Source organism: Corvus kubaryi, unplaced genomic scaffold (assembly GCF_017639235.1).
Source record: "Corvus kubaryi isolate FWS band 111438036 unplaced genomic scaffold, C.kubaryi_AGA036_p1.0 37300, whole genome shotgun sequence".
NCBI lineage: Eukaryota > Metazoa > Chordata > Aves > Passeriformes > Corvidae > Corvus > Corvus kubaryi.
Window position 1 is genome coordinate 6,977,094 of NW_024581093.1, and position 24,728 is coordinate 7,001,821.

General features: G+C 40.4%; 1 protein-coding gene across 7 annotated transcripts in view; it reads right to left on the reverse strand.

Moving 5' to 3' along the window:
• Positions 1 to 24,728, reverse strand: part of NUP93 (nucleoporin 93) — a 79,032-nt gene that overhangs the window by 5,108 nt on the left and 49,196 nt on the right. For all 7 annotated transcript variants that reach the window (XM_042027393.1, XM_042027395.1, XM_042027394.1 and 4 more), the window contains 16 exons: positions 23,834 to 23,962; positions 17,229 to 17,303; positions 14,994 to 15,083; positions 13,527 to 13,666; positions 11,295 to 11,427; positions 10,134 to 10,291; positions 8,479 to 8,644; positions 7,604 to 7,697; positions 6,353 to 6,544; positions 5,992 to 6,118; positions 5,807 to 5,879; positions 5,470 to 5,514; positions 3,873 to 3,989; positions 3,132 to 3,250; positions 1,088 to 1,205; positions 631 to 714 (listed from right to left, as the gene is read on the reverse strand). In XM_042027393.1, coding sequence (XP_041883327.1) covers positions 631 to 714; positions 1,088 to 1,205; positions 3,132 to 3,250; positions 3,873 to 3,989; positions 5,470 to 5,514; positions 5,807 to 5,879; positions 5,992 to 6,118; positions 6,353 to 6,544; positions 7,604 to 7,697; positions 8,479 to 8,644; positions 10,134 to 10,291; positions 11,295 to 11,427; positions 13,527 to 13,666; positions 14,994 to 15,083; positions 17,229 to 17,303; positions 23,834 to 23,962 — 1,860 coding nt within the window. The remainder of the gene's footprint in view (positions 1 to 630; positions 715 to 1,087; positions 1,206 to 3,131; positions 3,251 to 3,872; positions 3,990 to 5,469; positions 5,515 to 5,806; positions 5,880 to 5,991; positions 6,119 to 6,352; positions 6,545 to 7,603; positions 7,698 to 8,478; positions 8,645 to 10,133; positions 10,292 to 11,294; positions 11,428 to 13,526; positions 13,667 to 14,993; positions 15,084 to 17,228; positions 17,304 to 23,833; positions 23,963 to 24,728) is intronic.

Consider the following 24,728-nt stretch of genomic DNA (forward strand, 5'->3'; position numbering starts at 1 on the left):
AACAGTCATATGTGTAATGGTTACCCCTGCTATGACTGCTGCATCCAGCAGAAACACTACCCAGAGCTTTGAGACAGACATGCCCAATGGCTGCACCTTCATGTTTGATAGCAGCACGTCAGATAAAACGCAAAGCACCCAAGTACACACAACCACTGCCTAAAAAAGAAGTGTCACCCTCCAGTTAAAACAGTTCAAGAGCAGTAACAGCTTTCCACTATGCTTCATTTGATAATACACAAATCCATTAATTCCTGTAATTTAGAGGGAAGGAAACAAACACCCTACAAATGCTTAGTTAGCATTAAGAGCACGGAAGAACTAAGTCACCAGCAAGTTAAAAGTTTTCAATATTCTGAATTCTTTAATCAAACTCAGTAAGTTCAGGGAGGCTCAGATCTGCAGATGCCTTCTTCAAAATGGAGGCAGGATTTCTGGGTAGGGAATTCTAGCGCTCAAAAGAGCAGCATTAAGGAGAAAAAGTTGCAAGCAAAGAGTCTACTTGTATGAAATCAAAATAATCTCACCCTTTTTCTCTGCTAAAGAATAAAAATGATGAGATGACAAGGTTTTAAGATCCTTTTAACAAAGCAAAAGGCTTTAGGAAGCTAAACCCAAGACATGACTTACTTCATCACTGAAATTCCGGAAGGCAGCAACTCTCTCCTTGACGCAATCTTGGCTAAGAGGTACAAGCTTCAGGCGTTCAATAATCTTCAAAAAGTAAAGCAGGAATCAGGACAGATAATCAGTGTTCTATGTACCATATACTAATAAAGTGTGGTTTTGAAGTATTAATGAAATGGTTCTGTTTCCATTCAAGAGAAATAATTTCATTGTCATTTACTGGTTTATCTCCTCACTTTGTTGAGCAACAGGAATATTTTGTTCAATATCTACGAAATAGGTCCAGGAAGATCATCCTGTTTATCACACAACAGGGAAGAAACACCTTTCTAAATTCCTATAACATTGCAGTCCCTTCTAACTCATTAAATACAATTTTTAAAGTGATGTTATTTGAGACATTCTGGGCTTTCAAGGGCATTAGGAAAGCTACACTTCAAACAGAAATCTTGAAACTTACATCAAAGGCCCTGTCAACGTGACCAGCGTGATATTCATCAAAAAATGTGATTAAGTCTAGCAGAAGGTAGAACGTGGAGTCAATGGATTTCTTTGCACTTATCCCCTGTGCTTTGTACCTGAAAGAAATTGTGTTACAATTTTATTGTGCGAAATGGCAACCATTTATAACTGTGCCCTTCCAATCCTTGGAAGTGGAGACATCAAACTCAAGGACAGAGGGCATTTAACAAAGGACAGCTTTCACTTTCCTTAACCAGGAGGCAGAATTTTCACAGGTTGTGGCTTTTTAAAAACACTGTTAATCACTTCCAGTTTTGCATCAAATCCAGCATTTGTTTCCTTTAAAACATTGACATTTCCCACATTCATGGGGAAACAGTGCCAGGCAGCAGAGACCTGCAAGCAAGCTCTGTACCAGCATATTTAACACGCTGTTTTATAGCAGACAATCCTCCAGCACAACTGCTTGCTTCAGGCAAGAAGTTAGGACTTAAAGATGGATTAAGAGCTCCTGCATGCTCTCGGGAGCTACACTGGCTATGGGATGAACTGGAAGGCTGCCTGCTCTCACTCCTAACTGCATGAGGGCACAAAGAAGCTCCTTCCTCAAGGTTTAACAGCAAGAGTGGTGCTGCAGATGAAGAAACCAAATAGCCTCTTGGCCTTCTTGTTGGGTGTCTCCCCTGCATCACAAGAACACAAAGGAGAAATGCTACATCCCCACAGCACTGTCATCAGGACAGTACACAAGGAAAAGCCCTGTCTTACATTTAACTGGCAAGAAGATGTGCTAGTCAGAGCTGCTCTGGCTTTGCAATCACTGAGGTTTGCAGCTGTGAAGTGGCATTATTCCGCAGTAGTACTTAGTGCCTTCAGACAGATCAAACCACGTAGCAAACCCAAAAAGCCCATTACAGCCTTTGCTGAAGCTTTAACTCAAGCCATAGATTTAATTCTCTTTAATGTCTGCCACCAAATCAGTCTCTCACTAAGTCAATACGGCACCAATTTTCACTTGATCCCAGCCTGGCTAAATGAAGGAAAGGCTGACTAGAAGCAGTGACTGGCAAATGCCACTTGTCAAAAGAAGAAAGGCAAAGGCCTCTGATGGAAATCAATACATTTCTGTATTTGTCTTCCCAATTTCAAAGTGTCAGCAAGTGGGCTTGGTTTATTTTTATTCTCTCTGCAGCTCAATGGTTGATAAAGACTAGTAAGGCATTTCTCACGGGTATCCACATTTTGCTCTAGCAAAATACAGGAATTGGCCCTGGCAGTCACTGTGACAAGATGCACCAAAAGGTGACAATTTTAAAAAATCATGGACATATTTTGCAAATACAGCCTTTCAGAATCAGGTTATTCCTAACTTCTAGCTGCTAATGAATCTTGAGCACTGATGTCTCTCAAGCACATACCCTAATTAGTATACAGACATGGCAGGGGACATTGTTTGTAGTTGCTTCCTTTCTTTTCTGGACACCACACAGTACTTGGCTAATATAACAGGCTGTGGAAATGAGGTCCAGTGCTTGCATTAGCCATACACAGTTCATCTTAAATACTTCCTTTTTAGCTTTCATTAAAGCAGCAGTTTTCAGACAGCTACTGAACTATTGTTACAACTCAAAATTACTGGGTTTGTAGCTCTCTCTTAATACTATTTTGAACAAGTGAATTGCACGCAACGACTCTGCGACTGTTACAATATTTTGTTCTAAAAATAATATAAAACATACAATTCATGGTATTTATTGCTCCTTAACAGACTATCTCCAGCTGGCAATCCTGATTCACCTACAGATAAAACTTCTTGCCAAATTTACCTGACCTGCCCCTGAAGATTTCTGTTTTCAGTACTGCAAGCCATCATGAGCAGGACAGGGTAAATTCTGACCTCTTCTTTGTCTTTCTAATTATACTGCTGTGGATGCCTCAGTCCAGCCTGCAGAAACAATGTCAGGAACTAATACCCACAGCACTGTTCAGTCCCAGGTCAGGTCGAGGTGAATCACCCAGTCCTGCCCTTATCTGAGTCTTACCTCTCAGCAATGGAATGGGCCATGTTCTTCAACCGCTCCTTGTTTGACTGGGGAGTGCTGATCTGGGGAACGACTGGACTAAGGAGCTTGTTCATCAGTTCTAAAACTTTGTCAGGGTTCTGTTGGCATTAAAGGTACACAAATAAAAGGAGCATGATGGAACTTGGTGTTTAATCTCACTGAAAAAGCAGAAAAGTCTCATGCAGTGGTGCCTAGTGCAAGCCCAGAGCCGCTTCCCTCCCATAAAGAGTCAAGATCATATTAGCAACATTACGCTGCTGGGTCATGAGAAAAAGCATTTCCCCCTAGTTTTTCTCTAAAACAGTGGTTATGGTTGTGTCCACTTTTATTTCAAAAGGAAACAAGAGTACTCAGTATAATGCCCAACTATTTTAGACTTCAGTTCAACATCTATGAAATTGGAAGAGTACATTCCAGGTAAATAATTTCACTAGACAGAATTAAATCATGCGTGGAGCACTCTCTTCAAAAGAGCACCTTGATCAAGAGCAACAATGTCCTAAATCAGAATCCCTGGAGCGCAATCCATCTTGATTTGCTAACTAAAACACCTCTTCATGCAGCCTATGGCTCTGTTCTTCCAGCAGCAGAACTAAGCTCCTTGAATAACGGCAATTCAATCTCCAAGATGAAATTTAACCTCCTAATCACAAGGGAGAATGTTTAGAAGGAAAAAAGGTGAACCAAGTACATACTTAAGGCAGCACACTAGACATATACCTTTGCAAGGTCATAGAGTTTTGCAGCTTCTTCAAACAATCCTTTATTTTCTGCTGCAGAAGCCACTTTGTTAATAATGGATTTTGTGTCACTTGTAAACTTGTCTATCACTCCAGGCTAAAGAGGTGAGACAAAAATGAAAAGAGAAAAGAGGAATCAGAAGGCTCAAACACTCCAGAATATTCTGTCAAGGCAATGAATATTTCACATGTTGGCTTATGATTAGAATGGCCTGTACATTTCCGTGGGAACGTGCAAAAGTGAGACATTAAAAACAGAATGAGCTCTTGCAAGAGGGACTCTCTCCTAAATGGAGCCAGCACTGAGATATCCTTGGTTTCCAATTCATTCCAAATGACCCAGATAAAATAACTCAAGAGTTTGATCTGTTAATTGCTGATGACACATTACAGAGAAGAAAACACAAAAGACTTCAGCATATTACATTCCAGGGGCTCCAGGGATGCAGTTTGTTTATATTGGCATGACAGGTTGTGAGTGAAATCTCACACAGATAAATGAAAGGGCAACAAGAATTTTAAAACAAATAATAAACATGTAGAATAAAAGAGGTGAAAGACTCAGGAATATCTGGAAATTACTGTAGTTGAGGATACAAAAATAAGACTATATCATCTAGAAGAAATTATTTTAAACTTCAAATTGCTGGTTTCTCACCAAAAAAAAGAACAAAACAACAAAGTATTTGTAAAGATTATCAAGTTACCTTGCTCTTTTGTATGCAATCTCACTGCTTTTGAAATGACAAAATAAAGACATCTAAAAGAAATTCCTGCCAGAAATAACATCCCCCCCTATTTTTGACAGCAGCAAGACCCCCAATCTTAAAATTAAGATGTAAATGATTCTGCAGTCTGATTTACAGAGAAATCTTCCAAAGTTGTCACAGCAAACAGAAAAACTTCATTGATTATCTAAAATTTTCATCATTTGCATGCACTCTCCTCTTTCCAGGTAAAACCTTAAGGTTTCCTTTATCTTCTGACTGCGTAATCTTACATTTTACTTTTAGGTAACTGCTTTTACAGTGGCGGTAAGGTCCATCACATCTAAAAATGGCTGAACTTTGATCCAATACTTGTCCTCACCTATATGAAGGTCAGATCAGCTGTGGCTATGTTTGCGGTCCAACAGCCCTTACTCCTTTAGTTACAAGGACCTTTCAAGAGCTGCGATACATTTCTTCTGAGGTGAATGAGGATGTCATAGATAGTTTTCACATGCACACCTCAGTTAACAGAACACTCTCACACGCCCACTTAAACTAAACTACATTTCCTAGCGGGAAGATGAAATTCTGATCTCACTCAAGTTACCCAATGCCATTTGCTTCTTCAGTTATACCAGTCGTCTAGAGGGACATAATTTGCCCTGCAGTTCCTGACCTGCCTTTTGTTAGGGCAGGTCATAAATTATTTTGTAAAAGGATCTCATACCTGGAAAACTTGAATGTATTCAAACACAGTAATAACCTGGCTAGTCAAAAACAAAGAGAAGCAAGACTACTCATAACTACTTTGGAAATCATACGTAGGTTGTATTTTATGTAAAATAGAAACATAAATTGTGAACTCACCTTCCTACTACCATCTTTTTCCAGCTTTCCAAGAATCATATCAAACTATATCCACATAGATGCAAAGTAAGAAAAAAAAGGAAACAAAAATAGAGAGATGAATTGCACATATTTCATAACATATTTATTAAGTACAAAGATGCAGACATGGAATGAAAAACAGTGACCGATGTCCAACGTATTTGTAACTAAGTAACAGGCAAAAAGACATGATTACATAAGGCCATTCTGTCATCTAGGTGTGTGTCAGGCAGAAAGAGTAAGCAACTATAAGACTGTCCTGACTAATAAAGATGAAGAAATTAATTTCAGTTTAACCGAGGAAGGCAAAACATACCTCTCTGCTTTCAATTACTATTTCACTAACGCAACGCAAGAACATATTCTCTCCTTGGCTGTCCTTCTCGTTCCTATAAAAGAAGGAGAAGGAGGAAGGTATTCCTGTTTCTGAGAACTTTCCAGATAAGAATAATGAAGCAGTAATAACTAGGAGAAAATCTAAAGACACATATTAGCTCCTACCTGAGAAAGTAAAAGTACTGCAGAGCTTCCCTTGGATCTGTTGATTCAAACTTACGGGTGTAAAGCATCAAAAGCCGCACAAAATTTAGACGTCTGACACCAGGAGGGTCACCAGCTTCATGGCTTACTGCAATGTCAGAAACAACACTGTCAGAGAACTGAATGCCAGGAAAACTCTGATCTTCATCTCAAATTAGTCAGGACCATGATCCAGAGCTCTAGTGCAACTGAAACAATTAACTTTTATGAGATTGTTCTGATAAATGTTACTTGTTCAATCGACCACATAAACCTGCAGTTTCTACAGGGTACTCTGAGAGCTAAGAAAACGTTCCCCTATTGTAAAGTAAATAGGACTTACATAGCTGTGCACTCTGCCCAGATGATTTCAGGAGCAATTTTAACTCAAACAGGACCAAAGCAACATGAACAGCGTGACAGCGCAAGCGCTCTGTCCGGAAAAGAAAAGCAATTGCAGCTTCAAACTGTGCTGTCAAGAACAACACTTGGAAGTAGAGGAAAGGTGGCTGGTTCACTGCAAAATGTGATTCACCTGAAAGAAAACACAACACATGTAGCATTTTTACATCATTTTCATGATTTTGCAATCAAAGATGACTGACAGTGGATGCTTCCTGTCACAGTGCATTGTTACTGTTTATTAGGTGCCAGCCGAAATAAACACAGTACGCAAAACTGAATTCCTAACTACACATCAGCAGCTCACCTACAACTGTTCCACAGCAAATTTATCAGGAAAGATAACAGCATAAAGACATATTCAAAAAGTGAAACAGAATAAACAGTTACTCAGAAAAGTTCTTTTCAGACAACAAACCATCAACTCTGACTGACTGCAACAGATTCTCTAAAGACCACAACTTTTTGTCTTCAGTTATACTTATGCCAAGTGGTACAAATAATGTTAAAAACCTGGATTTTCCTACTCAGTGACACCAACAGTAGCTTACTATATTTTTTTACCACACATTTTTATCTGAGTGATATTACAAACTGGAAGGCTGTGGAGAATCAAATTCGGTATGTTTTGGACAGTTCCAAGTGACTTAATTTTAATTGATTGGGAGACTACAGGAAAATGTATTCTGTGGGTGTTCTTAAAACATCCTGAAGTGGAAGGAACTGTGACTTGGGTACCCAGAAATTTGCTTGAAATACTAATTTAAGGGAAAAAATGAACATCAGATGCACACAGAGGAAAAGCTTGGAAATACATGCCTACATCAGGTAGTGACTGCTTTACTGTTCTGTATTCCTAAAGCTGGAAGTTCTGCTAAATGACTTTTGCATATTTATGTGAGAGAAAGCAATCCACAATTAATGGATAAAGGAGAAACAGCAGCAGTGTTGTTCACAGATGAGTATTAATCCTCTGGATTGCTGGGAAAACACGGGACTCATTCATCATGTCTTACTGAAGTCTGCCATGACTCCGGGGAAGCAGGCTGTCCATGGACGCCCCAAAGATGCCTGTCACTAGTGGAGAGCTGTAGAGTTTTTGTGCAGTCTGAGGTTTGTGTAAGAACAACTGGAAAGTGTCCTAAGCAGAAAAGCAGAGCCCCAAGTAAGACATCACTCTGTGGTTTCTCACCATAGTCTTCCAGCAGCTGCTTCTGGAACTGTGATAACGTTAGTCGGTCCTGTGGGGAGCTCGTGCCACCATCATCAAAACACACCTGGTTCAGCTAAAAAACACATCCAAAAAAGAGAAGCACAGGTATTTCCCCTTGCACAAGCAATGCACTTAGAAGATATTTATTCCATCTGAGCCCCTCCTAGGATTTGACCAACTGACTAGAAACTGCATCTAGTCACAACATCAGCTCCATCCACTGCTGGGAAGCAAAGATGCCTAATGCAGCAACAGCTGAAATCCCTGCAGATATAACCCCAGGGTTCCATATCTGTCCATGGCAGCAAACTCTGATGCTGGGACTCTGAATACTCTCAAGCAGCATTTTTTGCCACAAATACAGTGTTAACAAATCCATCATTCTACCACCCTTTTTCTGATAAAGGGGAGAAACAGGTACCAACCAGTATCTATCATGCCCTCACCAAACCTGTAAGGACTTCAGAGACATTGACACCATTGTCTTTGGTTAATTAACACTGACATTTCAGCCATCCACCCAGGAAGGAGAATTCAAGGAATCCTCACTGTAACAAGCTAATAGTACTTCTAAAAACAGCTGACAAAGATCAGCGTCGAATGAAGAACATGACAGTTCCAAAGACAATTGTACCCAAACTAACACCTGATAGTACAGAGGGTAACAGAACAGCCCTGGGATTCAGGTTCCCAGCCCTACACTATCTTCAAGGTCAAGTCACATGCACTGCATTGATGCAACACACCAGATCTAGAAGTAGGAAGCGGAGCAAAGCAGTGGAGAAATGTGGTACCATTTAGACTCTTCTTAAAAAAAGAAAAACCAAACACCACAACCCCAACACCAGACTTACTTTTAGCCAAAGATAATCTTCTGTTTTATCAGCAACTTCGCTCTGGTTGTCTGTAATGTCACAACGGCCAATAATACAATAAACAGCCCTTTTGTAGGGGTCAGTGTTATTTCTCAGAGCTCGTCTGTAATGAAGACGCAGTTTATTTTCTGTGGCAGGAGACAGTCTAAGGAAAAGAAAAGATTGAAGGAAAAGACATGAAACCCATTTTCCCTGTATGAGGAAACCTGGATACAAATCAATGTGAATTGGTGCATATCCACAGCAAAGGCATAATAACAGTAAGCACTAACCAATATTTCTTGCACTTCCTGTTCATATCTGTAGGTAAAAATTTTGCACACATGAATTTAAACCCATAATTAATGTTATGGAGGATGATCTTCAAATGCTCACTGCAGGGGAAGAAAACACATATGACAGTCTCTTTAGGGGTACATTAATACTGTGGCAGATGAGCTATTTTTGTCTGAGACTGCTATTGCATCACTTCAGAAAAAGAGAGCTCACAACATCTTTGGAAGTCTTTGTGTTAGTAACTAACAAGTGAGCAGGTCATTGTACCATGAGATCTTTTAGGAGAGACACTTTCATCATTATTAAACACTGTCATAATGTTCTTTGTCATTCTTTTTTTCTTGCGACCTCTTGTTGAGAATTTTACAGAATTTAATCAAGTGTTCTCCTAGACTAAGGCATTGTTTGTCAAATCCGTAGGCAGACCACTTTTTCAGAGCTGTAACAAAACCAAAATAAATCAATTATGTTGTATCTCATACAAGTGTTTGTAATGAAAACAGTGACAGAACCTTCAATGAGGTTTCTGCAACAACCTTGATATAATGAGGACTCCTAGCTACTCTCTACAAAACAGGTTGATTTATAGAAGAATACCATGGCATACAATACTTGGTAAATGGCACTTGGATTTGTATCCTTTCAGCTTATTTTCTTAGCTTGGTTAGTTATATTTTGTTGGTTTGTTTGTTGGGTTTTTGTTGTTTTTTATTTTTTAATTCATTGCAAGTGGAAAGATAGAAAAGAAAACCACTGTAGAGTTCAGAGTACGTGCACTAACTCAACCACTTGGCAATCACATCAGCAGCAGTTTGGCCGATGGCCTCTGTCTAGTGCTGGACAGCAAAAACTGGAAGAGGAGAATAAACACAAGAAAGATGTGAGAGCGAGGCCTCTAAAGGCCTCTAACAAACACTGCTTGCATTTCCTGTGTAGCATTCTTATGAAAACAGGTGTAGTAAAAAGTGTTCCCCAAAGGAAATTCAGCTAAAATAAGCAATGGGGGAAATAAAAAGATACAGGACTCGGGACAGCAGATTAAATCTGATCTACTACATGCCATATCCCACTGTTATACCAGGCTTATCCTTTTGTAAAAAAGTAAAGCTACACCACACTGTATTATTTTTGAAATGTAAATTTTTGAATATTTTCAAACAACTCTTTCCCTGTTGAGATTTCTTGACTTCAAAGCCACAAATTAAATATGCAAACTTCTACATGTAATTTAGGTAGGTAATATAAACATCAGGCAGCAATCACCACCAGAAGAGACCTGAGTTTCTTGTACCAAGCCACTGATTATTTCACTACTCCACAGTAGTAGATCACGAAGATCCTTCCTAGTTCCCAATTACCTTCTGTCTTTACTGTGCATGTACTCTTGGAACCAGGTTTTGAACTCTCCCAGTTGGTGCTGTGCCCGTTTCACCACGTGCATGGCTGCAGTCAGATCTCCACAGCGCATGCAGTAGTAAATCAGCGCCCACACAGGATGCCCTTCCACCTCACCATCCTGAAAAGAAAGTAGGACATACCTAATATTTTCATAAAAGCAACATATTTGAATGATTTCTCTTTATCATTTGCCTTATTCATTATTTCTGCCCTTATACCCACACTCTGATTTTGGTAAAAAATTCTGTTTGTTACAAAAGCCAGAGGTCATGAGGGCTAAGTCCTGGGAAAGCTCTGCACATCTCAGCAATGAAAGGTGTGGTTCTCTTCTGCTTGCCCAGATTTCAGTTTGGAGGGAGGTTCTGAGAATCCCAGAATCAGCGTATAGTATCCTCCCCACCCACAGCAGATGGATTTGGATTAGGCCATCGAGGTATTAAAAACATTTTTACTGAAACAGAAAGATATTAAACTAATCGCTGATCTCAGCAGGTAAGGAAGAGACAGCTAGACTTAGCTGTGTGCTCTCCAATGTTATCATTTATTATTTATTTAACTTTTAGATTTAATTTTTCAACCCAGATTGCCTATCTGATAATTCTGTAGATGCACAGCTATGCACTTTCTACTTCATGCAGGTAAGAAGGGTTTTACCCAGATTCCTAAATAAAAGGCTCAGGCTACCACTCAGACGAATTCATTACACATTTGATGATTAAAAAACTGGTTTCACCATCTTACAATAAATGTAAAAAAAGAGAAAAAGCAAATCAGGGAGGTTAAGTTACTGCTTTTTGAACCTTCATAATGCATTTTAATTTTTGCTTGTTGATTTCTAAGATGACCACCAGAAGACACCATAATTTCTAGAATTTAGAACTCAAGCTACTGAGCACCCAACCATACTTTGGGACTAGGTCTGAACTCAGGAGTGATTTTGTCTGCCATCTCCCATTTTCCTAGTGAAAAATTCTAAAGAAGGAGTAAGAGTCTGCTGCCCTAAAAGCAGCTTAAACAATAGAAAAGCCACTGGAGGCTGCACTGGTTTCCCCTCTGTACTGAGGCAAAAAGATTTGTGTTATCATTTTAGCTCGGTCGCTGACTGTGCTGGCTGGACATACCTGGAGACCAGGGACAGACGCTGGGAGTTTGATGTTCAAGAAGCTGCGGACCAGTTGGTAGGTCCCTGGGACTCCACCCAGCTGAGCCTGGTGCAAGTTCCCAAACACTGTCACAAAAGTGTAATTTTTGTAACTGAAAAACAACACAAGCAAAACAAACATGAACAGACTGAGATACACCTGCCACAAAAACATCCACTGCCTTTCAGATCTGACAGAATTACCAATTTAAAGCAAATTAACTCAATGTTCAAACATTATCATTACAACAAAATGAGGCAAATTTTCAGTCAATTTAAGAAGATCCTTGTATTTAGCAGTCTCAGAAAATACCATGTTTTGAGTCTGTGCTGGACTACTCCAAGTTCAACTCTCTATTATGAAGTTCCTCTTATTAAATTCTTGTAGTACAAAGTTAAGCTCAATTACATAACTGGCAAAAAGCCTTTCCATCTTAATACTTTAACTCTCAATCCTATCACGAAAGAACAATTAAATACCACAGAAGTGTTTGTCCCTCCTCACTGCCCTGTGGAAAAATATCAGCCCTAGGGCTATGGACCTACCAGAAGGAAATCCCAGAGAAAAAGGGAATTTAGAGAAATATAACTGGTAAAGGCAGCTTTAAGAACACCTTTTATAATAACACATCAAAGCATAAAATCAAGGCAGATCAATTTAACAAATACTCATGTTTTGAAGCAGGAGTCTCAAAAATTTGTACACTGAAGGAAGACCTATGTAAGCAGCATCAATAAATGACATTAAGTTCTTTTTCTTTCTCTGCAGCACATGCTAGACTTGTGCACCATCAGACTGTAAATCTGAAAGACTGTGTAAGCAAGTATCAGAGTGATATCTTGGTAACTAGAATTATGGCTGAGGCAAGTGCATGCTCCTCAGGGCTTAAGATCACAGTTGTTCCAAAGGAACTAATGCATGAACAGCTGTGAGTGGCATTACATCTCTTCCATATATGAGTGAGGGGCTGGCGAGGCATGGAAACACTCCAGTATTAGCCAATTCCCACTAGGAAAGAAAAGCTATGAAGCAAGGCACAGCGTATGGGCAGGCTTTTAATTAAAAAAAAAAAAAAAATCAAGCCTGAGAGGCCCTAATCTCCACAGCTGGGAGCATTGGGGAAGTACCACGTATAACTAATTCCTAACTTCAGTTAGCAGTTAATGGCACTGTGAAAATTTAGCAAGTTGGATATGTGGCAAATCAGGCTAAGAGTCACTGGCTCATCGCACTCTGCTGAGACCGAGGAGCTGGGAACAGAAGATCCTTCCGATGTGTCAGTTCCTCTGTGCACAGGCAGCAGCCGCCACCACCCCCGGGTGACACTGAGTGCTGATGAGGTGTGACAACCAACTGTCACGGCCAAGAAGAGGCTGTGCCAGGAGTTGAAGGCATCTCTTCCCAGAGTGCTGCGTCAGAGCGCAGCGCTTTCTGTGCTCCGATGGCATCTCTATGTTCCTAACAAATGCCCACATGCTACCCTGCAGTTATTGCTTGCATGGGCTGGAAGAACCTGCTGGTATCACATTGCAGCTGCTAGAAAAGAGACACTGCAATATCCACGTTTGCAGTGAACAGGCATTTGGCTTTGGGCAGCTTCACAGCTTGCAGTTCTCCGAGAACTTCATCGGTCAAGGAGCTTAGGTCCCCATGGTACTTGCTAATACACACAGCAAACCACTTTCTACAGTCTGAAAATCACTGCTGCATGTCTCAACTTCAGCTTCTTCACATTCTCCAAAAACTTTTCAGTGTAGAAATAGCATGATCAGAACTTGACTCGCTGCACCAGGTTTGTCCCCATGCTGTCCTCACAGGCTGCTGACAGCAGCTAGCAATCAGAAAGGGAGCATATAGAAAAGAGGATATTCTTTTGCAGAAGGGAAATAGATCACTTTCCACAAGTGAAAAACCTTCACATATCACCATGCATATATAGAATATTTATAAGCAACATAGAAGAAAGAATAAAAGTCTTTGCATCTTCTAAACAACCTCCCCACGGATTCAAAGCCTTTTTAACTATAACACTGTTAAACTAAAACAGTTTTACATTTAAGTGGCTGCTCTAAGCCCTGCACAGTAAAAAAGACAGGCAAGAGACAAGTCTGTGAGCAGCACAAGGTAGCTGACTCTTTATGTGCAGTACAAACTCATTCTGGCTTATCATTAGGGAACTCTATTAAGCTGTACCCAGAGCACCCATCTTACCTTTCCTCCAGGTAGTGCAGAGCGTGCCTCACGAACTCCATGCGCACCTCCATGTTGGTCCGGACTTTCAGAGCATCACTGGCAGGAACCAGAGTGACGTCGGTCATTTGTTTCACCATGGCCCACATCTCGGAGATGTTCTATAAACAAGTCATTCCATGCCTCAGCGATTAGTACAGAGATGAACAAGCAACACTGTTTTGAGCTACATGGTGTTTTGATGCTTAAGAAAAGCGTAAGAACACAAGAGTAATGTCAGTATAGATTTGTAACGGAGATAGTGGACACAGTCATGAAGGAAATCTGCTTCTGTCCTGCGGAATTCAAATTTCACAGGCTTTTTTGCATAATTCTTGTGGGAGAAGATGGCTATAAATGTTGTACCTGCAGTTGTTCCCAAGACTTGGCAACTATTTCCAAAACTAGGCTGGGTACTTGGTAATCAGTCTCTTGCTCATTTCTAATTCACATTTCCCACTTAATAAATACCACAGCACCATCAGCTTTCCATGTAAGCAATGGCTCTGGCTGCTGCTGGAAAGCTGTGCGATCAGCTGAGATAAGAAGCATCAAAAGGACACTGATCACTTGGACAAAGGCTCAGTAACAAATAAAGGTTGAAAACCATCCAGATCTGCTTGTTTACAAGGATGCAAGATCGTATCAGTGTCTACAGGACTAGGGTGTCCCTGCTGAAATAGCAAAATACTGAGAACTAACACTGTTCACTTGGGCAAGGGCAGCTCTTTGATCTCGGTGCTTCAAAGCAGTAAGAACACTGAAACTCCCCGTGCTGCCCCTTGCAAAACAAACAGAGCTGTTCAGAGCAAAGATGCACACATCTGTAATTCAGATCTGATTGAAGCGTTTGCCCCTCAGCTTCTGAGCAGTTTTTTGCTCTCCCCATTTGCACAAGTTTTTTCATAGCTTGACCCTCCTGCAGTATTCTCCTTCAGACATTTCTCCAAGGTTTGTGCATTTGTGGATCAAGGCAACACAATTAAAGGAATAGAAAAAAAAGTAGACAGATCATTAATTTAAAGTCAATCCTAGGGGTTTTATGCTTTGCTATGGGAGCCTATTTCAGCTCTAGCAGAGTCTGATTGAGGACCCTTTACCTACAACTAAATACCTCCAAAGGACATTAAGAGACCACATTTTGTAAGCCAAACACAACAGAATCTATTTAAAATTAAAAGCAATTTTTCCCTCAACAGCTTATCACTTATGATGGAACACCAGGTTCGTTTCTTTTTCGCTGTGTTAAGAAATTTTCACCATGGCCAACTTCATTGCAGGTGAGGCCTGCTGTACTGGAGAAAATTCTGGTATTGCCTCTGTGTTTTCTGTGGAGCCATGCAATTTTTTTGGCAATATCAGTATTTTTTCCTCCAACGTAAGCATGCTGTTAATCACAGCCTGAAAACAGCTTAAATACATCTCCTCATGTTAACTCACTGGCAGTACCTTATCATCCAGGCCTGCGGTAGCAGCACAAAGGTCCACCAGGTTAGGCTGCAGATGTCCATTCACTATCTTCTCATTATAAATATAAATCTAAAACATAATTAAAGTAAGCATGTTTAACAATACATATTATGCTCTGTTCCCTCCCTAGCCACAGCAGCAAAATCTGAACCAGGCTTCAAAAACAGTGTTCCCAGCAAGTCCCTTTGCTTCCCTCCCACATCAGCCACTTCCAATCCAATGGTAGAGGAACATGCGTCAGCATCACCCAAGCCTCCACAACTCCTCAAAGCCCCAGGCCTGCCTGAAGGCCGGCAGCAGCCCAGCTGTTCAGGGGTTCCGAATGGCAGAGCACTGTGCTGAATGCCCTGTTAGACTAATTGCAGCTAATTGCTGGAGGACAAAGATTCAGAAGTGACCTGACAAGTGGATGGCTGTGATATTCCCCTGCATGGCAGCCTCCTACCTGCTGATGTGAAAGAAACAGGATTTTGCTGGTTTGTGGCAGTATTCAGGGAAATCTGACATAGGCAAATGAACAGAAATCTGACCCTTCAGAGCCTGCCCTTCAACATATACACACACCTCCCTGTTTTAACTCTTGATCTTAACTGAGCTTCGTCTACTATTGTTTATTCTACTCTCAGTCAAAAGACCTTCCACTATGTCCAAAAATAATAATTCTCAATGCTAGAAAAACAACGCCATTGTGCTTTAACTCCCTTTGGCATGCTCTACTACAACATGCCCAGGGTGCAAACAAGATGTAGAGCTCAGGACTGCAAAGAGAATGCAGCATCAGTGAAATCATGTCCATGGATGTCACCATGTTCCTGTGAGACAGTCTGAACTATCCACGAAGAACAATTAATCACTTCAGTGTAATTAAAACACACTTCACGGCTGCTGATAAACTGAAGCAGCATGGATCTCCAGGTCTCCTGCGTGACCTCCAGGTCTCCCAACTCCCCACTGAAGCCACAGGAGCCTCACACAGACTGCTGACACTTGGTTATTCTTGAACTGAGGCAGGCTGACATAAGGAGAGCTCAGCCAGAGTTTCTCAGGAGCCCTTGGTGGGAGCACATGGTGACTGCACCAAGTGTTTTGGCAGCAGAAGGCTGGCCACAAACACCACATTTCCGGGGCACTTTGCAGCAGTCTGTGCACAGCCCGTGACCCTGACAAGGGCCCATGGGCCATGGTGACTCCACAGCTACCCCAGAGCCAGGACTGCTAGAGAGATTGGACTTCCTGTATTCAGAAAACCAGCACGGAATAACACTGATGGCCTCAAAACACAGATGCAATTATGCTTTAAGGAAGACCTTTACCGTGGGTATATTACAGTAGATAATAGTTTGTTAATTTAGTTTGTAACAGCCACTAAATCAAATGTACACTTTATCAGCACAACCGTGCACCTTTTGCCATTCGTTTCTTCCCAGTTACCATAACTGAATGCAGATGTAGGAAAACAGATGCACAAGCTGCTCTCTGCCTCGGCACAGACTGAGCCAAAGCACACAATAACAGTAATTGTGTGCAAATTAGGCAACATTTTGTCTATGTCGTTTCACATATTCCATTTTGAAAAATCAAGTCCTTTTCTGTAATTTTGTTCTCAACAGTGCTGGTAAACAGATAATCTCAAATAACAAAAGTAACAAATTGGTTATGTAAAGGTTTATCAGTTTTCCCTGAAAATTTTCCGAGGGAGTCTAATGTTACCAGGCATAATAATTCATAGCTGATGCACTAAAGCTTCTCACAAGCGATGTCATTAAAATAGGATATAATTTGACAAACATCAGGCTTAACACTTCAGCATATTTTTCCTACACACATACACAAGAAAAATGATCATCCACATATGAAGAAAATGGGAATATAAAGCCTTCATATGTATACAATTAAGCATTGACAAATCCTAAAAGAATTACTGCTTTTGAAAACTTAGAATTTCAGTTTACTTTACAAGCATAAATACTTTCTACAGCCATATATGGTGCTCAGGATCTCTTTTTGACAAAAAATATCCTATAGTAAACAGGTGAGTATATTTCTAAGAACATCATGCAAGATTTATGTGTTTGCCAATTGCATTTTATCTCTAGGCAGATATTTTCATGTTCTACCTACTATATCTTCTTTTACACTAAGCTCAAATCTTTATTTTCCCCCTCTCTCTCCATGTAGAAGAGTGTTTAACAAAGTTTTTTCACTTTCACTCACCTGACGAGCATATGCCATCTCCACACTGTCCAAAGAGCTGCGACCTGGAGGACCCACCTCACCAACATAGCTGGGCTGTTTAGTGAGAAGCATACAGGAAGGTACAAAGTATAGAATTACCACAGTGCATTTTACCAATACATCTGCTCCTAAAAAACAGCAAAACCATGTTCCTGACAGAACTACAAACAGGGTTTTGAACCATCTACAGAGAAAAATGCAGTCTCACTGCAATAACCCATTATCTTCCCAATATAGCTTAAACTTTCTAAAGTGACATAAATTCTCCTTATTCAGTGCACAAACCAACCATTAGCTCTCTAGAATTAGGACATCAGTGTCTCTTGGTAGCATCTTATAATTTTAATTCTTTGCTTTTGTTTCTTGAAAGGTTGCTTCTTGTCAGTGTCCCGCTGTGAGGCATCTAGTCTGAGCCTCCATCACAGCAAGGACATAGAATTCAATGGATGAGATGGACACAAAATAGGACTGCAGCATTCAATTGTATGTTAAAAAGTACCCCATTGCTGGTCTGCTGCAGGAGGAAGTATGCTGGCAATATCCTGACCTGAAAAAAAATAAGTCTTTTTACCCACAGAGACTATGCCAAGATTGAGACATTTTGAGTGTAGAGCAGGAAGAGACAGCCAATGGAATTGTGGCATACAAAATTCATACTCTTATAAAAAACTTCAAATACAACATGCCATAATAGTCTTAATCTGCATAAAGCAATTTTAAATGTGCACTACAAGGCACAAGTATGTTCTCAGTACAACCACCACTGAACACAGATGTTCAATGCTCTGGAGGAAAGAATACTCCCAACAATGCTCTCTGCTATTTCCTGCCTTCTAAAAGAATGTAATTCTTCATTTCAGCATCAGCATTGCAAGTTTTGAGTTTAAAAGTAAAGTACAATCATTTTAAAGACAGATCCCTTTGAGGTAAACAGTCCTTTAATATCAGTTGCTTCAGAAGCCATGCTGGTCTGAAGATCAAAGCAAGACGAGCTCAGTACAGAAGCACAATATTTATTATGAAGCCAATTGACATAGTTGGGGCAAGCAAAAGGAACAGACAAGCTTTCAGCAAAGCAAGGTTTTCAGGTTTGTTACCATATAACTCAGGGCTGTCTATATTCATCTAAACAGGAATCGTTAACTTTTTCTGAGAAAGAGCAGGTACATCTGCAGAGTTTAAAAATTAAGCTTTTTACCATCAAAGTCAGTTACAACTGGCTGCACATCCTCACTAGCTGTTACAGTGCACCTTAGCAATACTGTCCAATGGCTTTACTACTTCCTACACTGTTTACCCAGAATGTCAGTACTTCTCAGTGCAGACAGGATCACCTCCAAGGATTGCTTAAGGATGTGCTCTAGTGTTGCCTGGAAGAGCTCACTTAAATGTGACCAACTTGCTGCCTGTACAAACAACATAAAGCCCAAATGCAATAGGAAAATCAGTGTTTTCACTTCCAGTTTAATCAGCTTTAGAGTTCAGCTTTGCTGACACCTGTCAGACTGCAGCATGGCAGGAGCAATGTTCCTGCCATGACCCGGCCTGTGTGGATTTCAGGAAGAGATCCAGAAATGGAAAGCTTTTCTCTAGATGGTGCCATCATTCAGCTTCTTGTTTCAAATGAGGATGAAATGCTGGCAGAGTCTTCAAAAAAATCTCACTTTTTTGGGGAACTGTATCCTAACTTCAGAATGAAATAATACAAACATATGAACTTCCAGACATGTTACTTATCAGCTTTGCACTGAACATTCTCTCAGTCATTCCCAAATTAATTTTATTTTGGTATTAGATTAATCTGGAACATCTTCTACTGTGTAAGACCTCTCTTACCCTCATGAGCATGTGTTATTGCAAAGACAATGGTTACTCACTGTTCCAGCCCAGGAGTTTTGATCAGGAGAATGTCCACAAGTTAAAATTTGAAAACAAATAAAGTTACACATCTGCAATGGCCAAGAAGCTGTTCTGCATTGGCTAGGAATTTATATAGGAAGATAAGAGCACCGACCTCTATCAAGAAATTGTAAGAGATTTGTGATATCTGTGGTTACTGCTTTCTGTGCAGCACCCAACAGTTGATTACAGAATAAAAAATATTCAGTAGTGTTTGTCCCTAATACAATGAAATACAAATGAATGAAGGTACCAAGGATGAACCTGAACAATCCCTTAAAACTGCTGAAATTAGTTTATTACTGCATTAATTTTTCACTAATAATGCTATTTAAATAATGTCCAACCTGATTACAAAATCAGGCAGGTGCATTTAGACCTTAGGCTGTATAAAAACGCCTTACAAAAAACCCAAAAGCAATTCCACTTTTTCTTTTTGCAACTGAACTTACACTAAAAATATTCTTCACAGTCCCTCTTAATGGATACTGATATTCAGAAGCATCTGCATTTTTCTTTCAGTGCCAAATCATCTGACACAAATTCCTTTAAACCCACCTAAAACCCGACAAATTCTTTGTTCTAAAGAACAAAGAAGCTGTTAAAGCAGGTTTCCTGGGAAACAGACATGATGGCAGAAATAGCGCTTTGCAGCCTTCCCTTGTGCTGTGCCAGATAAAATGTAGAGTTATTTAAAGTAATGCTAAATTATGGACGTTGTCATTAATTACCGATGAGGTTTCATCTCCTAAAGCAAGTGAACACTAGTACATAGTGACTTAGTGTCACTTTTCAGCCAGTGCCCAAGCACCAGACACACAAGCATTGGGGCTTTGTTTTGTGAATCTATTCCTTTTTCTGCTTTGAAGCACCAAAAAGCACCCAGGTGGCTGCCACTCCAGAGAGTGGTGTGTGACTGCCAGGTTCAAACCAATTCAGGTAAGAATCTGAATTCAAAAGTGCACACCTGAAACTAAGAAATAACTGCTCTGGGGGTTGGGTTTTCCTTTCCTTTCTCCAATTTTAGTTATGCTGTAACTATTGAAGCGTGTTTAAAACCCTGTTGAAATTAGTATAGTGAAGGTATAACTATTATGCTTTAACCATTATGCTTTAAGAAACACTTCTTAACTATCTGCCACAGCTGAGAACTGCCACATTGAAATTAAATTCTTTTAAATTCTACTGACTTGGCACTTCAGGAAAAAAAAAAATCAGGAAGTCTAGAATTTGTCCTGATTTTCTTATATTTTTCTTTCCTATGGAAAAAAAGCCATGGAAGCAAGCTTATTTCCTATTTTTTCCCATCTCGTATATGCATTCTGGCTTCATTTTTGAATTATTAAACTGTAAGAAAGCAGTAGCTCACTGAACTATCTCATGGCTGTGCTAAAAGGAAAGTTCAAAAGGAAAACTAAAGCAGTGAGTCAGCATGGGGAAGGCCACTTCCACTGCTCCCCCTGAATTGCAGAAATGGAGTTGCGCAGGCAATCCTTCCCAAGAAGGGACATTCCCTACAAACTAACCGGGGGAAAGTGGGGGCCAGGGAGGGTATCCTTTGCTGGCAAGTCAGAACTTACCAAGTTTCAAACAAGGAAAAGATAACGAAAGATGTGTTCAAAACAGCTGCTAGGAGCATACAAGAAGAATCTTGTTTCAGGTCAGGTTCTGAAGTTTAACTGCAGCAGCAAAAGGAAAAGCAGAAAAGCGGGGAATGCACGAAGGACTGCAGAAGTGTAAGTGCACTCACGCATCTTGCTGTATCTCTAACCTGATATTGCTTAAATGGCTTGTGCTGTTTTTCTCAACCACCTTTGCTTCTCCCTGCCCTGAATTCTGGTCTTTCCAAAACATTATTCAGAACTGTAATATTTATTCTGAATATTATCCATTTCTCAAAGCTGCAGCTTTGCTGTACTGCCATCACATTTTTATCTTTTAAATTCACTTAGCCAAACGATGCTGCTTTTCAAAGGAGTCCTCCTTCATTTGCACTCAGCCAAGCATTCAGCCTCACTTGCACACCAAACCCCGTGCATGTAAAGATGCATTATTCATCACCCTCATATGCATATGCACATTCCTCAGCAGAAGTCTGGGCAGACATTTTGTCAGCACTCCAAATGGCTTGGCCAGTAGATGCAGTGAGTATCTAGGCAGGAGACCAAGCTGGAGAAACCCCATCAAAATACACTGTTGTGGAGTGGAAAGAATCTTGCAGTCCTTGGGATTTAAGGGGTATGAAGATGTGATACAGCGGGGCAGAACAGAAACCAAGATGTGCCAGTGTCTCTGTATCACTGCAGGAGTGTGCTACTTGACAGCAAGAGTGGAAGAGCTTGTGGCAAGGGTGGAAGAAAGAAAAACTTGGAATAAGGAAAAACTTGGAAAAGGACAAAGGAAATGCCTTGGCACCTCATGGCACAACAGTCGTAACAAACACCTTCAGACCATAGGTGTTTGATACCTTGAAGACAAAACTCAGGCTTTCATCCCTTTCCAGACCTACAAGAAGCACCTTTTTATCAGCTCTGGTTTTCCCTGACAAGAAGGCGGCCAGGCTGGAGGACAAGGGGGAACAGAAAACCTTATGGCAAGTCCTGCACTAGGTTCTTTGAATCATAAGCTTTGCCTGTTAATTGGTCTTATTTCCATGAATAATGTGTTGGTATTTCACTCTGCCCAAATTAGCTTGCCCAAAGCTTGAGAATTGGCTTGCAGGCAGACTGGCCCCCTGCTGTGTTTGGATCTGTGCCTTTTCAGCCGATTCTCCATCTCCAGAGGATATCAATTAAACCTCTACTATATTCTACAGGCTGTGTCTGTTTGTGTCACATACACACAAAAAACTTATTTGACTGGAACAAGGCTTTAGAAGAACAACCTGCTGTGGGGAGGTTAGATAACAGGCTTTTAACACAGTAGATGCACTTCAAACCTCTCAGACCTTTGACTTCTTGAGGCTAAGACTAGAATATATCGAGGATTTTAAATGCTCTCGAAATGACATACTGCTACTACGAAAGCTTTGAAATAGAGAGTGGAGTATTACTGAGTGATAGTGTACATTGAGTCTTTAAACTCATTCATGAAAAACATTAGGAGCTGAGTTTTCTCCCCTCCTCCCTCACACCAATTTGATGCTTGGCATCTCAAGTGCCATGGACTGGGGGTAGCATCCATTTGACACTGAAACACCAGAATAGGGGTTTTACCTGTTCAGAGCAGGTTATTAAATTACTTCTGCTAGCAGTTAATATCCACACTCTGAAAGGAAAACCCCACACCAGTAACTAGCACACAAATCAAAGGTGTTAGGAGCTATCAGTGTAACTGCCAAGTCTTCAGATTCACATCCTAAAATAATGGGATAGCTGTTCCTAGTTTTAAATTAATTCAGTCTGCATTATTTAGCATTTCTAATATTGGAAAGCTGGACAACCTTTGAGAAGTCCCAGTAAAGTATCAGTACAATATTTTCTGGCAAAGACAGCCTCTATAAAAAGAGGTATGCTAACTGGGATTAACCTATATTTAAAAGAACAGTAATCAGAAAGGGACATTTCATTAACAACTTTAATTATTTCCAAATCCCTATACAGGTCATACCCCTCTTGCACCAAGGGCTTTTTTTATTTTAATATGCTAGCAGGTCATCCCAATGAACAAGAATTAATTTTCATGGGTGGAGAATGTGGCTATAAAAAATGTGTCTCTTTTTCAGCCTGAAAGCACAGCAACTTATATCCCCCCACTCCCTGTCCCCTCTCCTTTCAAGGTGAGCATTTTCATGGAGCACTGTGCAGCAGCTGTGATGTAACTTTGTGCTCCAGGGATCACAGCTGCTGTCTGATGCTTCCAGCTCAGAGGGGCTGAGCTCCCAACACTCTGCACGTAACTCTGCTTTGCTCTACTCATTTAACTGAAACATTTTCTTTAAGAGAATAAACTGTAAAGTTTTAAATTGTAACAGAAGATAAGGAATGTTCTAAGATGATAGTCAATATCTCTTTTGTTAAACATGGGGTCAGTCTTGCCCAAAGGATTTGGTCACTGCTGGATTAATCTGAACACTAGAGGTCTTAGCAGCACAAAATTCTAATCTGCTCTGAATGAGACAGTAAAATAAAAAGGAAACCTTTTTTTTTTTTAATGTTTATTCATTTGGTTTTGCCAAGAAACCTGAGAGACTTCATCAGCCTCCTAAGAACAGCCATAAATCCAGGCTAGCACATAGTGATAAGGGAAAGAGACACTCTAAGATCTATGTGTAAGCACAACTGCACCTGAGAAACTCCCTGGTGTCACATCGCAAAGATTTCCTGAAGTGCCCCAGTGTGTTTTCTGTATGTGTGTGTTCCCCTGGGCGTATTGACCTACTATGTATTTGTCACTAAGTTTCCAGCCAGCACATATGTTGCTCAAAAAACAGCTTCAGCAATAGCAGCTCCATTGCCTGTACCCATCAGTCAATAAATAGAAATAATCACAAAGGTTTGATATTTTGCTAGACAATGCATTCTGCTAGTCAGAGCCATTCTAGAATTCAATAGGGATTTTATATTTCTCATTTTCACATAGTTGTAGTTACAGAATATTTCAGAGGTGGTTTCAGCAGTGCTGGAATGCCAGCTGTGTACAGTGCTGTGTGTGACTCTGCAAAGCATTTAGAAAGACAGAGTTACCTCATTTTCCTGGGTGAAATCAAGAGCATCTTCCCCTGATGCAAGCAGAGAATGAAGAATCCTTTGTTTCACCTGTTCCCATTCAACCAGCATTGATTCTCGGTGATACTCCTCAGCCATGGCAAAAGTCTGTCAGTGAACAAGAACAAGAGCTAAGGAACATAGAGAAACACCCATCAACCTAACTCTGCTATTAATAGACAAGCCTAAAAATGAAACAGAAAATAGCAACTACATAAATCAACCAGGTCAGGCCTCAAGAGCTAATGGTGTGCTGCATATTATTTTAACAGGCTTCCTGTTCAGGTACAAGGGGATTCAGAAACTAGGTGTATGTGGAATTAAGACAACTCTCACATACCCCCAGCTGGTAAAAGAGGGAAACGGTGTCTCTTCCATGGCACCGCAGCACACGAATCTGAGCAGGCGGTAGGCTTCCTCCTTTAACTTAGCAGCACACACAATATCCAGGTCATCACTGATCTGTGTGGTTTGTTGAGACTTAACTTCTCTAATGACCACTAGCTTTTCACCTCCTTGGAGGCTACAAAGGTCTGACTCGCTGCATTCTTAACAAAGATGCGTGTTTATTGCCCATAATCATTTTCAGGTCTTTATCAGTGTGTTTTTCTTTCAAACAGGAAACAGGATAATATAAAAATCTAATAGTAAGGGAAAACTAGCCAATGTCAAAGAATCAGGAGGCCTTTTTCATGAGGAACATAACTCGGGAAAGCACACAGGAAAATCATATCCCAAGAAAAAACAACCTTTACCTTTAAAATGGCTGATGTGCTACATTGTCTTCAGATCCACTTGGGGAACATATGGGAGGTAACAGCTCTTCCCTCAGTAAGGAAAATATTCCCTCATTTTGGCAATAGCATTAAGATAG